This window comes from Leptinotarsa decemlineata, unplaced genomic scaffold, assembly GCF_025532065.1.
Source record: "Leptinotarsa decemlineata unplaced genomic scaffold, Ldec_3_MD MMD2_tig00026374_RagTag_RagTag, whole genome shotgun sequence".
Taxonomy (NCBI): Eukaryota; Metazoa; Arthropoda; class Insecta; order Coleoptera; family Chrysomelidae; genus Leptinotarsa; species Leptinotarsa decemlineata.
The window spans coordinates 3,836,989-3,851,503 of NW_027412710.1; the positions used below are offsets into that span (position 1 = coordinate 3,836,989).

The following is a 14,515-nucleotide window of genomic DNA, read 5'->3' on the forward strand; positions in this document are numbered from 1 at the left end:
GCTGCAAATAACAATTATATTAAGTAAAAAAAAACCTGAAATGAAATAATAGTGAAAAGAATACAAGTAAAAATGAAACAATTGAACAAAAAATAAAAATAAAGAAATACAAAATGAAAATAAAGATAAAAATAAAAAAGTTAAGAGATTTCAAGCCAAGTTAGTTCACAGATTAACTTCACTAGTTCGGACTTCCATTGTCTAATATATAAAATGATTTGAAATCCCTGAAACAACTAAAAAAGAAGAATTAAAAATAAATAGCTGTAAATAACAATTATATTAAGTAAAAAAAACCTGAAATGAAATAATAGTGAAAAAGAATACAAGTAAAAATGAAACAATTGAACAAAAAATAAAAATGAAGAAATACAAAATGAAAATAAGGATAAAAATAAAAAAGTTAAGAGATTTCAAGCCAAGTTAGTTCACAGATTAACTTCACTAGTTCGGACTTCCATTGTCTAATATATAAAATGATTTGAAATCCCTGAAACAACTAAAAAAGAAGGATCAAAAATAAATAGCTGTAAATAACAATTATATTAAGTAAAAAAAAACCTGAAATGAAATAAGTACAGTATTCCGTAATTGAGTTATAAAATGATGCAAGATATTGAACATCTCAAGATCAGTGGTTCTATTGGATAATCGTAAGATTCTTGGAAAGCAGCTATTCAATGTATGCTTTAAAAGATTAAATGGTACATAAAATGTTTGTTGCTGTCGAGTTGAGCGGTTTTGAACATGTAGGCAAATTTTTTCCAGGAGTTCAGCACAACGCATTTGCCGTTAATGAAATTAAGATAAGATATTTATTGACCTTTAAAAATTACAAAAATGTTTATGTGATAAATTCACAACATAATTGTGTAGGTACGTCAAGACAGAGGTGTAGATATAAAAATGTATATAAAATTTGTAAAGCTATGTAAATAATATTTGTAAAGCTGTAAAAATGAGATAATCCTAGAAACTAGGCTTTATGTAAGGTAGTACGTTGAATAGACAGTACTAAATATTAAGTCCATATATGGGAAAAAACATCTTCAATATTATAAAGTGGATTTACAAGAAGTGATTGTTTTACGTAGTGTTTCAACTTTTTTGTAGTGAATGTCTTCCAATCCACCGGTATAAGGTTATATAGTTTAATTGGTAGATAGTCAGTCTGCTTTATTGTTTTAGTGTAGTTCACTCGAGGTAGTCTATACAATTCTTTATTGCGGGTATTGTACTTATGAATTTCACTCCCCGTAGTGTTCGCATTTTTGTTTTGGTGTATCTACAAGATGGCTTCTGTAATATATATACATGGAAGTGTTAAAATTTGCATTTTGATGAACAATGGTTTGGCATGTTCCCTTGGTCCAGCCTTAGCCATAGTTCTAACAATTTTTTTTTGATTTATTAATAACTGGTGGCACGCTGAGCTTGTGCCCCATAATAAAATCCCATACATTAAGTGGCAGTGAACCATACCGGAATATACAGTTTTCAGCACTTCAATTGATACTATTTCTCTAAGATTTCTAAATAAAAATTGACTTCTGGGCACCTTTTTTTGCAATTCCTGAATGTGTTCTTTCCAGTTCAGGTTGGAATCTATGTGAAATCCTAGTATTTTGACTGATGAATCATTTGCTTTATTTTTTGAGAAAGTTATTTCTTTAGTTTTGTTTTTATTCAAAGATGAAATATTTGCGTTGAAGTAAGCTTCACCTCGTGACAGTGTCTCACTTGACATTCTATCGATCTCTTCTAAATTCCTGCTTCTGATTAAAAAAGTTGAGTCGTTTGCGTACATAAATACATCTGCGATGTCTAAGAAGGTTGGCAGATCATTCATATAGATTATAAACAACAGTGGCCCCAGGACTGAACCCTGAGGTACACCATGTTTGATTTGTATGGTCCTGGAGGTCACATTATTGTAGGATATGTATTGTTGTCTGTCCGTAATGAATGTTTTAATGAATCGAAGAGCTGGTCCACGTATCCCGTATTTATGGAGCTTTTCTAATAGGATGCCATGTGAGACACTGTCGAAGGCTTTCGACAAGTCGCATAGGATTGCACGTGTATGTACTCCTACGTCTAGATTTTTTGCTATTGAGTGAAGTATCTCAGTAACAGTTTGTGAAATTGATCTCAGCGATCGAAATCCATATTGGTGGTCATCGAGATGTTTCCCGTTTTCCAAAAAGCTCGTTATTCTGTCTTTGATAATTGCCTCAATTATTTTTGATATTATTGGAGTAATTGTTATATATCTATAATTATCACAGTTATTTATATCACCTTTTTTCATAATTGGGGTTGCTCTACACAGCTTCAGATATGATGGAAATTCTCCCTTCTCCATGCATGTATTAACTAGGTGTGCGAGTGGTGTGCTTAGGGTTTCCGGTATGAGTTTGATTATTTTGGAGCTTATGTTATATGCATCCGTAGTTGAACTATTTTTGAGTGTTTTTATCACACTTGTTATTTCTTTTTCATTTGTGGGACTCAAGAATACTGAATCTTTCACAGTTATTTAAACGAGATCATCCCCAGATTCATCCGTGAGAGGTATTTTTTTAATAATGTTATCGATCATTGTGGAGCTGAATTCACAGAAATCATTTGCAGTAAGGCAGGTATCGTGGTTGTTACTTTTACCTGACTTACCCTGTAATTCATTTACGATCTTCCAAACTGTTTTTGCCGGGTTCTTACTGTTTGTGATAACGTTATCATATTGAAAAGTAGTATCAGGTATCTCCGTTTCCTTCTAGTTTCCAGGGAGGACATGCTCAAAGATTGCAGTAGTAACTCATACTCACAACGAACACCCGATTATTACACAATGAGGAGGCCAGAAAGGCAATACTCTAGATCTGAACGGACCAATAGACAATAAAGGGCTTTAATAACAGTTGCGTCAGTGAATTCGTGGGTTAGCCGTTTGATAAACCCTAGCATTTTCATGGTTTTATGGATAGCCGTGTCTATATGTTGATTGAAGCTTAAGGTGGGATCAATAACAACCTCAATATCATTTATTTTAACAGACTCCAAGACGTGACCATTTAAGGTGTAATCAAAAGGTGTTAGAAGGTACATGGGATCGATAAAAGCGCATGACATGGCACTGTGTGGCATTCAAATTCACGGAATTTAAGGAGCACCAGTTTGATCGATTGTCAAGGTCAGACTGAAGCCTGTGGTCATCTAAGAAGGTTTCAATAATTAGGAAAAGTTTCAAATCAACTACAAATAGTAGTGCTTTGGCGTGCCGGAAGCAATGAATAATGTCGTTAATAACAACACCAGAGATAGCTACTGATCCATTTCAGTAGTACCCCACATATACCATATCTGTTGAGCTTTTGGACTAAGAGAATATGGTTGACCCTGCCAAACGCCTCAGAGAAGTCAGTGTGAACAGGTGTAACATTATGAAAACTACTTGATTTTCGTCAGGAGGAATATTCCCCATTACATCACTGGTTGCCTGCACCTTAACTGGTTAAAGTAGTGCCATAACTTACTTCTCAGGGTTTTTTCTGCAGATATCTGTGAAACGAAGACCTAGATTACTTACGTGGTTCTTTTTTACCGTTTACCTTCTGTAATGTACTTTTTTGTTCAAAATTCAAGATTGATGATGTGATACAGATATCGAGGAAACCGTTCATTTCCCTAATGTGATTGCAATTCTGAGATCAATAAAGTTATCTTTTCAGAATGACTTCCCTGTAATCATTAAAAACTTTCCTATCTATAAGTCATAGAGAAGTCGAAGAAAATGAGTTTTGAGAGATTTACTTCACTTTTTGGGGATTTCTGAGGACTACATCAATCATTTGAAACAATAAAAAAATACATGTGTCTTCCCTGCGGATAATTTCAACTTGACTGGCGGATAATTTGACAAGACATCATATTCACGTGAAAATGATTGTACATAATTCTGTCAGTTTCTATCGTTTCGTGATTGGCAGCTGATATTTGACATAAAATATAAAGGCTAGTTCATGATGGAACGAACATCGCATAAAAAGTGCGATTTAAAATGGCGTCGTGTTTATCGTAAAAAAATTGAACTTTTTACGATTTCCGCAAAATGTTATAAGTCAACATACAATGAGGTTATATTACTATTTTATTTGACTCTCGTTTTTTAAGCCCATACATCGAAATTGAATCCGAAATGGACGAATGTGTCAGGTTGTTCAAATTATATCAACTTTACCATATATAAAATTATATAAAGCTCCTTTATAGTGTGTGAAATATTTTCTAAAACAGAAGAAATTATGGAGAATATCACAATCTTGTGGCTGAAATGAGAATTAGTGATCTAGAGAAATATTTCAACTATTTCAGGCTCACTCTCTCCATATTCAATAAATTATTGAATTTGGTTGGCCCTTTATTGAAGAAAACTCATTTTGCAAAAGAACCCCTCGCAAGTTGGCAGTAACGTTAAGATAAGTGGTTTGAAGACACTCTCCCATTAAACAAAACTTGAGAAAATTGTTAGTCCTATTTTCTGATATGATGGGGTCTGGTCTCAAAAGTTGTAATTCGTATGGGTCGTATGTCATCATTCAGGTTCATGTAATAAAATTTAAAATTCAACAATAAAATCCCGCTTCAACATGAACAGGGTATTTTGACAATTGCGGAACCGCAAAAATATTATCGTAATCGTTCTAATATGAGCTCGCTTTAAAGAAGTTATCTAATTACTGTCATTGTAATTGCAATACTCAAAATTCAACTTTGTGGGAATCTGTGAAACAATTTTTTTTGTGTTGCTACTACAATACAAAATATAACAATGTCAACTACCAATGCGTTGATTGTTTTCAGTTAAAATACTCATTGTAGTAGATCGTAGTATGAAAAATTTCAAGATGGCGTAAACACGGCACAACTTAAAGTTTTTTAATTAAATTAGACTTCGTTAATATATGTCAAATATCAATGTTGCCAATCATAAAAAGCCTGAAACATGAAAAACATTTTCACATGATAAATTTGACTGTGGCAACACTGAAAATCTGAACAATAACCTCTTTTTTTTCTCAAAGAAACAATAACATAACAAAAAATTGAAAAATTTTAAATCGACTAAAAAATGAAACCAGCTTTAGTTGCCGACGAAATGTTCCCTGAAGGTGCTGGTGCGTACATGGATCTTGAAGAGGTGATTATTCAAAATTCATAAGATTGTGCTCATTTTAGATGAGACTACAATATTCATGCAGTGATGAGATTGAATTATATTGAATCATTTAGATAATTTTGATATTTGAAGAGTATTTGAGTTAGTGTGGCAACCGTTGACAGTGTGGTTGAAATGATTTGAATCCTCATTCAATTAAACTAACAAAAAAACTTCCAAAGCAGTAAACTGTTGGATGTCACTGCAATGTGGTCTGGAATGAAGGATACCAAAAATAAGCTAGTATGATTTTTATTAGGTAGTGTTTTGTTGAATGAAAGTTCCCAGTAAACTTTTGATACTATCATCTTAGATTGTCGCTATTGGTTTCAATAGTATTGTTAGGGTTATCTTTTCACATCAGTGCTCCATATTTATATCTTCTATACTTGTGAAAGATTTATAATTCCCAGTAAATTACTGTACTTTCATGAGTTTATAAATGACTAACTACTACTGCCTTTCTTTCAATTTCAAGCTTGGTAATGCCCTGTATTCTCTATGTTGTTTGAACAAAATTTTCACTATTTTGTATATCTGTGATCTCAATCAGCATCCGCTAAATCTAATTAAAGTTATAGTTCTCATTTCATCGTTACTTTCTTAGCTATTGTCATCTTACTTGTCCATTTTTTCCAAGTCTACAAAAAACATTGCAGCCTCAGGCTTATTGTGTTTTCCTTCCCTCTTTCAACACTCGTTTTAATAACCTTGTTTCCTGATAATTTGTACAGGTCCTCCATTGAATGTTTGTCATATTCTTCTGGACATACCTAATTGGGGTTCTCCGCAAATCGCTTGCCTTCGATGATCCATTGCCTCACATTCACAATAACTTATTGATGCGAAGGTGAGGCGAATTTATTGTAAAGTATGTACATTACGCAAGGAGCGTATCTCACCCAATCAACATAGTTTCTGTTAAAATAAGCTGACAATTATCATTTTGGGGTCTCTGAGGTTTTGTTATGAATGAACTATCCCCAGATCTCTCCCAATCCCACGATATTTCGGATGTTCGCCCGAGGTTCTTTGTATGAGAGCAATATCAAAATCGCATAACTTTTATAAGGTTATGGTTATTTTAAATGTTTCAATACACTGTTAATTGTAACTTTGTATATTGTAAATATTTGGGTCTTCAACAAAACACTCGCTCTTTTATTGTCGTGATTGGGGTTTATTCATAACGACCTAGGTAACCTTTAGTGGCTAATTGAAGAATTATAAGAAACAAAACCACATTATTCTACTAATGAAACAAAATATTCATTTCAAGTAAATGCATAAAAAAACAAACAACAAAAAAACTGAAAAAAGAAACATCAGTGCTTAGATTCAAAACTTAACACCAATAGCCCAACGACGCTGATTAATTTACTGGGTGTTTTGAAATTCTGAGCGAAACGTGAACCAGTTAGTCAATTTATTTGAATTGCTATTCTTTGGAAAAATTGAAAGTCATTTCTACAAAATAATAACCAAGAAATAAGTGCCTTTACGAGAATAGGTATATTGATGGCATTTTTTTAACTTAATTCAATATCAAATATGGGTAAGCATAAAACTGAACAAAAAAGATAACCTACCTCATCTAATTTTTAGACCAGTGCTGAAGATAGAAAGTGAAGAAAAATATAGTGGAAACCTCTGAAAAAGGAAGATAATATAATAAAAATGAAAGAAAAAAATAAATCACGGTTGATTTGAGGTCGGGAAGCGGAAGGGGGTGAGTTTTTAAGGGTAAAAATCGGGTAATCTTGATTTCTGGCGAAACTACAAGTCCTGTGGAGAAAAGTTAAATGGCAAAGTTGTAGGTAATAAAAATATCTACAGCTTTTGTATTTCCACTTTTTTCACATAATCTTAAAATTTATGTGAAAAATTCAAATAACTAAGTTTTTGTTTTTTATTTTTATATTTTGCAAAAAAAATCACGAAATTTGGTGAAAACTTACCTTTTTATGTACCAAACACATTGTAATTTTTTGGATTTAAAATATTTATTTTTCACCTTATTTTGATTCAAATTGAAGGGGTTATATTTTTAGGAATCATTAATTTTCGGGAAAGAAAGTTTTTGGCTTTCTACTACTTCATCTTGATGCAAAAAATAAAGATGAGGGAATCTTCCAAAGAAAGGAAGGAAGTAATCAATTTTAGAATGAGTAACTCTATACATGGATGTGTAGATCATGCAAAGAAGTAACTTTCAGACACAAACTGAAAGAAAGTCCTCCTGAAACAACTAATTTCATATAAACATTGAATTACACGAGAGAAAAAAATCTTTCGAAACAAATACTTCTATATGAACACTGAATTATACAGAAGATACTTTTCTTTACTCAGTTTGTATTTCAAACATTCGTTGAGGAATAAGATCAGATATCATTCACATGAGTTCTACTTTAAATGAATAGTAACAAATTGCACTTACATGGAACACTGTCATCCTCACTGGTATACATCGATGTTTCGCCTTAAGACACTTGCCCTAAGGCTCTTCAGTACCAAATTGGATAACATTATAGAAAATACACACAATTCATTCATTAATTACGATTTTTAATGTCACGGAATAAGCTTGATCTGCTCATGTCATCGATGACATCGTAATGACATTCATTCACCTATTTGATTTAATCCCAGCCAAAAGAAATCTTATTTGAATTGAAGGGGTTATATTTTTAGGAATGATTAATTTTTGGTAAAGAAAGTTTTTGGCTCTCTACTACTCCATCTTGATACAAATAAAAGATGAGGGAATGTTCCAAAGAAAGGAAGGAAGTTTAATCCTTATGTTCAATTTTGAGCTGTTTATTAAAATTAACACTTTAATTAATCATATAACGTAAGATTCCATGTTACATTGATAAACAAATAAATTACAAATCCATAAAACATTGAGATTGCAAAAAAATATGTGAAAATAGTTGTAAAAAATATTACAGATAGAATTTAAAGGGAATTTCATATGAAAAATGTGACTGCTATAATTTTTTTTTTTCAGTAAAAAAGCTGATTTATTAAATTCTTATTACATTTTTGTCATAGAAAATCTCATAAAATATAAATATACATGTAAATCGTACTATTGAATTTAGATACTTTTTACTGATTATGTTATCCATTCATAATAATATTTTTAATACATTAGTTTTTGTCTCTTTGATTTTTTTTTTCAATATCTTCTTTGTTTGCATCTTTTTTTTAATATTGGCCAAAGAAAAGCATAGTAACTTCATTATTAGAGAAAATTTGTCAAATTTGTTTTTTTACATTCTCTGAGAACATTTACCATAGAAAGTAAAGATTTCAACGAACAAAAAGCCCACCGACTTTTTTAAAAAAGCAGATATTTTGACACGTGAATTTTCGATTGAAAATTAGCATGCTTTTTCGATATTAAATCAAAATAAGGTGAAAAAATAAATATTTCAAATGCAAAAAATTACAGTGTGTTTGGTACATAAAAAGATGAGTTTTCACCAAATTTCGTGATTTTTTTGTGAAAGATAAAAATAAAAAACCAAAAACTTGGTTATTTGAATTTTTTCCGTACATTTTGAGGTTATGTGAAAAAAGTGTAGATACAAAAGTTGTAGGTCCTTTTAATACCTACAACTTTGCTATTTAACTTTTTTCCATAGGACTTGTAGTTTTGCCGGAAATCGAGATAAACGATTTTTACCATTAAAAACTCACCCTCTTCCACTTCCCGACCTCAAATCGTCCTTGATTTATTTTTCATTTTTGTTATATTAACTTTCTTTTTCAATGAGTTTGATCCTACTATTTTTTTTGTTTCAAAAATAATTGACCCTGTTCTACTTAGCGATGAATAGAATCACTTTTATCATTTTCAATCTATAAAATAAAACAGGGAAAAATTTCATCTAGCAGATCTCTGTAATAACATTCTTCTATTTATCATAATTTTAAAGTTGATTTTCTCTAACAAACCAATATCAAATAATCAATAAAAGTCAATTTGTATTGATCGGAAGAATGTTTCTTGTCTTGTTTATTAATTATGTGTGTGAAAGCTATTTTCCGGGTTTGTTAGTCGTGGTTTGCAAGGTTTTATGCATGCCATTTCGTCTATTACTGCGGTAGACATTATCAAAGACGATGTGATAACGGTCCCAGTGCCTGAGTCGGAGCTAGAGTTGTTGTTTCCATTCTGAATCGGTTATGGGTGTGCGTGGCTTGCTTTCTCTTAATTGCATTACCCGACTTTGTGTACCTTTAAGGGCAGGTAGCCAAATTTTAATAATGTTCATTGCCTTTTTTCCATTGAAATTATCCCTGTGTTTTTGAATTTTTATTGCCTCTCTATATACTCTTAAATAGTAATTTTAAGTTTCATTCAGTATTCAAAACAAAGAATCCAAGTAGCGGCCATAAGAAAAAATAAAGTTGATGGTGGTGGCCGGAAGACGAAACGTCGGATACCATATATCAAGGAAGAAGTTGTAATGCGGAAGTGTAATTTAGTTTCGAATCCTTCGAAAAATGAAACCCATTTCCCAATATTTCGGTTTTTTCTGGATATCTCCGGATATACCAGGAATTTCAGAACTTTCTCAAAGACATATTGTTAGTCAAGGTAAATGCGCAACTTTTCCTCAATTTAACCATCTTCGTATCTCTCATAGTTTCCGAGATCCCAATGGTGAGGATCGAATTTGAAACACCCTGTACAGAGGCAATAGAAATTCAAAACTCAGGGATAATTTCTATAGAAAACAAGAGGCAATGAACAATAATAAAATCTGGCTACCTGTCCTTAAAGGTGAACAAACAAGGTCAGGTAATTCAATTAAGAGAAACCAACCTCGCCCACTAATAATAATATAAATCAGGATTCAAACACCAACATCTTAGTTAACGCGTTCGGAACGGAAATAACAACTCTAGCACCAACTCGGGCACTGCGACAGTTAACACATTGCCTTTGATGTCTGCCGCAGTAGTAGACGAAATGTCAGACATGAAAAGCTGCGGACCACGGCCAAAAAAACCGGAAAATAGCTTCCAGAGAGTAATCTCCGACCGTGAAAGTTTACATTCTTTCGTTCGATATGAATTCATTTTAATTCAATTTTGAATATTGATTGTACAGGCTGGGGGAACATCCGGACTACTGATGGATTTAACTGCCAATGATAAAGCTGTACACGCTGACTTCTTTAACGGTGAGTGGTAGATTATTGTTGAGTAAACTTTTCTTAGATGGTTAATATACAAGGGGGGTGTGAAAAGTTTCCGACCTCAACATGAAGATAACAGCACTCGTAAATAAAAGCTCGTGAATTTCGTTGTTCATCTGTTAACAGTTACTCACCAAAGTTTCAGCCATTTTGGACGCGCAGTTTTTATGTAATAGTCGAGCTTCATGTAATATTTGTTATTGAAAGGCAATACACCTACGCGAATCAAAAATGAGTTGAATTCTGTATATAGGGACTCTACACCATTGTCTAGCGGTTGTCTAGCACCAAATGGTGCTGGACGACCGCCGAAATCAAAGTGAGAGGTTATGAACATGTCGAAAGAACGTGTTTGTCACATAATAAATCAACATTCTCGCATGAGAAAGCTGTCCCCGCGGTGGGTGCCGCGTTTGCTCACGTTAGACGAAAAACGTATACGAATAAACATTTCGAACCCTCTGGCGCAGTTTAGGCGCGATAAATTCGAGTTTTGGCGCCGATTAATTACTGTAGATGAAACTTTGATACACCATCATACGCCTGAAACACAAATACAGTCCAAACAGTCGACTGCAAAGGGGGAACCAGCTTCAGAAAAAAAAGGGAAAACTATTTTTTCGCCTGAGAAAGTGATGGCGACTATTTTTTGGGATAGTCACGGAGATATTTTAATCAGTTATCTTCAGAAAAGAAAAACAATTACAGAAGCATACTACGCATCACTACTTGACAAGCTGAAGGCAGAATTTGCGGAGAAAACGGTCACATTTGTAGAAAAAGAAGATTCTGTTTCACTGAGACAGAGCACCGTCTCACATCTCAACGGTTGCTATGGCGAAAATCCACGAATTAAGATTTGAACTGCTTGATTATCCGCTCTATTTACCGGATCTAGCCCCAAGCGACTTCTTTTTGTTTACTCAGAGATGGGAGCTTCGCTGGGAAATGTGTATACAGCTAAAAGGAGACTATGTTGAAAAAAAAATTGTGAGCCGTCGCGGGACGCCTAGCAGAAATATATTTTCGTACAGATATTATGCTTAAAAGAACAGATTACGAGAGAAACTGATATGGCACGGTTCCTGCGGTGTGGGGACGGTTCCTGCATCGTGCCTAAAAATGAAATTGTGCGCTTCTGCTCTGTGACGTATCTGGAAACCCAACGGTCAGGAATCCATGGCGGATGACTACAAGGTCTGTACGATCATTGAGTGTTATTCCACCCCCTCATCATTATTGATCCACCCTACAATAGGACCTTCGAAGATAAGCAGCAGGGAATAAAACGTTCATTCCTTCCTCTGTATACTCTAGCTCGACCATCATTACCAAAAAGAGTAAATTCCAATGGTCGTATTATTATATTTATTCTTGTACACGATCATTAGAAAATAGTGATCTTAGTGATTAAATGTCTTGAACAAATTCATTTTTAACATCGCAACTAACTTATATACGCCACTTAGCAACCAACGCCTAATTTATCTTTACTGTTTGTTAACCGTTCGATTCGCTTTCTGAATACAGGCTCCTTACTGGCTACCGCTCGGGACGAAAAGCGGCCTTTTTATATCGTCAACGAACGCTCCAGATATCTCTAGGGGTTTCGGAACTGGCGTAGACTATTCGCGGTGGCTTGTCGAGTGCATTTCTTTCGCGGTGAGTCAGGTCTGCCAGGACAAGGGGTTTCTCATGGCCGTTCCTTCCTGTTGTTCATAATTTTCTCTAATAATTTCCTGAGATATTGCAAGGTCTAACACCAAAAGAAACCAAAATCTCACCTTCTTGCAGAACTATGTTTTTTGTATGTTGTATGAACTCTAAAGAGTTTTTATTACTAAAACTTGGTTCCGCAATAGACAAGGTTTCAAATTCCTTAGTGAGCCACTTTGCTATTTGGTAGGTAGGAGTTCCAATAGCTGACACGATGGGGCGCATTTATTTTCCCGGTTTTGGATTTTTGGGAGGCAATATAGTTTCGACACCGTTGGGTTAGAAACTTGTAACTTCCGTTTCAGTTGAGGGGTATGTTGTCGCATTTCCGAAGTAAAAGACGTCCTCAAGAATCGTGTCAGCTATTGGAGCTCCTACCTACCAAATAGCAAAGTAGCTCACTAAGGAATTTGAAACCTTGTCTATTGCGGAACCAAGTTTTAGTAATAAAATCTCTTTTAGAGTTCATACAACATACAAAAAACATGGTTCTGCAAGAAGGTGAGATTTTGGTTTCTTTTGATGTTAGTTCCTCATTTCCTAGCGTCCCAATGCCACAGACCTTGCAATACCTCAGGGAATTACTAGAGAAAAATAATTTCAATAATAACGAAATCGATGAATTCGTTTCTCTTAATAATTTGTGTATGAAACAAAATCGGTTCCAGGTAGAAGGTTGCTTTTATGAACAACAGGAAGGAACGGCCATGGGAAATCCCTTGTCCCCCTACCTGGCAGACCTGTTCATGAGCAGATTCGAAATGGAAACCAAAGAAATGTCGAAGTATTTTCCTAAGATTTGGCTAAGGTATGTGAATGATATTTTCGCGATATTCGATACCAAAAAATCGAATATTGAGGACTTTGTTTCCATTTTAAATAATAGATGTCCATCAATAAAATTCACGTACGAGTTAGAAAAAGGGGGACAACTACCATTACATGATATGTTCACAAAAGAAAGACCTACATTACAGGAAATAGCAGCCACTAACGACATAATAAGGAAGAAGTTTAGGTTAAGAATGAACAAAATCTCGACTTTCAGAAAGGACAAAAACCAAGATAAATACATCTCAGTTCCATACCACCAATATACGAAGAACTTTGGAAATATTTTCAAGGAACTAGGTATGAAGGTGGTTTTTAAAACAAGGCATACATCACAGAGCCTTTTGGGAAGTCCAAAAGATTAAAGTCGAGAATTCGGAAAAGTCTGGAATTTACGAAATTGAATGTAAGGACTGCGATGCAAAATATTATGGGCAGACAAAAAGATATATTGAAGTAAGATATAAGGAACACATAGCACACTTAAAATATGGAAGACCTGAAAAATCAGCAGTCGCTGGTGACCTCTCGAAGCGAAGCAGTAACTCGTCTTGATAATGCCATCTGAGATGATGGCGAAACGTCGACTATCAAATAGTACACAACGGATGAACACCCGGAAAAACAACACATCATATATATATATATATATATATATATATATATATATATATATATCATATATTTTAAAATAATAGATAAGGCAAAATTGTAAAATAAATTTAGTGTGGTATACCTGTATGGGTGGTACACCTGTAGGGTTTACCTGTATAGCATAAATAGCGTTAGCTTCACGTTAGTTTCTAGTTTAATCTTCCTCTTTGAAGGTGGTCACTTGGTGATCGGAACCTGTGTCAAGGTGTTAAAAATAACTATTTGATGGTGGGAAAAAATTCCAGTAATATCCAACATAGTACTAGTCTATCATATAACGAGGCGACGTGTCGCCACGGCATACGTCGCCATGCCAACAATCGGTTTTTCACGTGCGGCTACAGCTGCTTCACATAAAAAATCTTAGTTCCACTATCGCAAATTAACAAATGTGTCGTGTTTCAAGAAATTACTAGAAAGTTGAACATTTAACATAGTTCAAAAGGAAAATGAGTCAAACTGAAATACTTACTAATGCCATGTATTGATCACAGGAATCACAAATTTTTTGTGTTCAAAAACTCCCGTTAATCAACGGTTGAGATGACGATATGATATGTTATTTATTATTTTTTTTACAGATTTCATCGACCTTTATGATGATGACGATCTACAGTGATATCATTTCAGTATGTTATTGATTCACATCTCTGCTTACTTCAAATGGAGTTTTTTCTGAATTGTACTGATTTATATATTTAAATTAATCCAAGTTGTATTATTTACTGCCCTATTCCCGATATTAGCACTTCTAGGCAAGGCACTTTGATACATAATCGATACGTATGATTTTTTTCAACAATAGCTTTTACCTGTTCGTAGTCAACGCTTTCTATGAATAGAAATTATCCGTTAATTCCGTCGGCATAAAAATTGGTGC

The 14,515-nt window shown here is 33.9% G+C and overlaps 1 protein-coding gene across 1 annotated transcript; it reads left to right on the top strand.

The window, feature by feature from the left end:
* Positions 1–5,038: 5,038 nt before the first annotated feature.
* LOC111506632 (myeloma overexpressed 2 homolog) lies at positions 5,039–14,342 on the top strand. The gene is made up of 3 exons (XM_023161755.2): positions 5,039–5,200; positions 10,347–10,419; positions 14,217–14,342. Exons 1-3 carry the CDS (start codon positions 5,132–5,134, stop codon positions 14,252–14,254), a joined length of 180 nt encoding a protein of 59 aa, XP_023017523.1. The 5' UTR covers positions 5,039–5,131; the 3' UTR covers positions 14,255–14,342.
* The last annotated feature ends 173 nt before the right edge of the window (positions 14,343–14,515 follow it).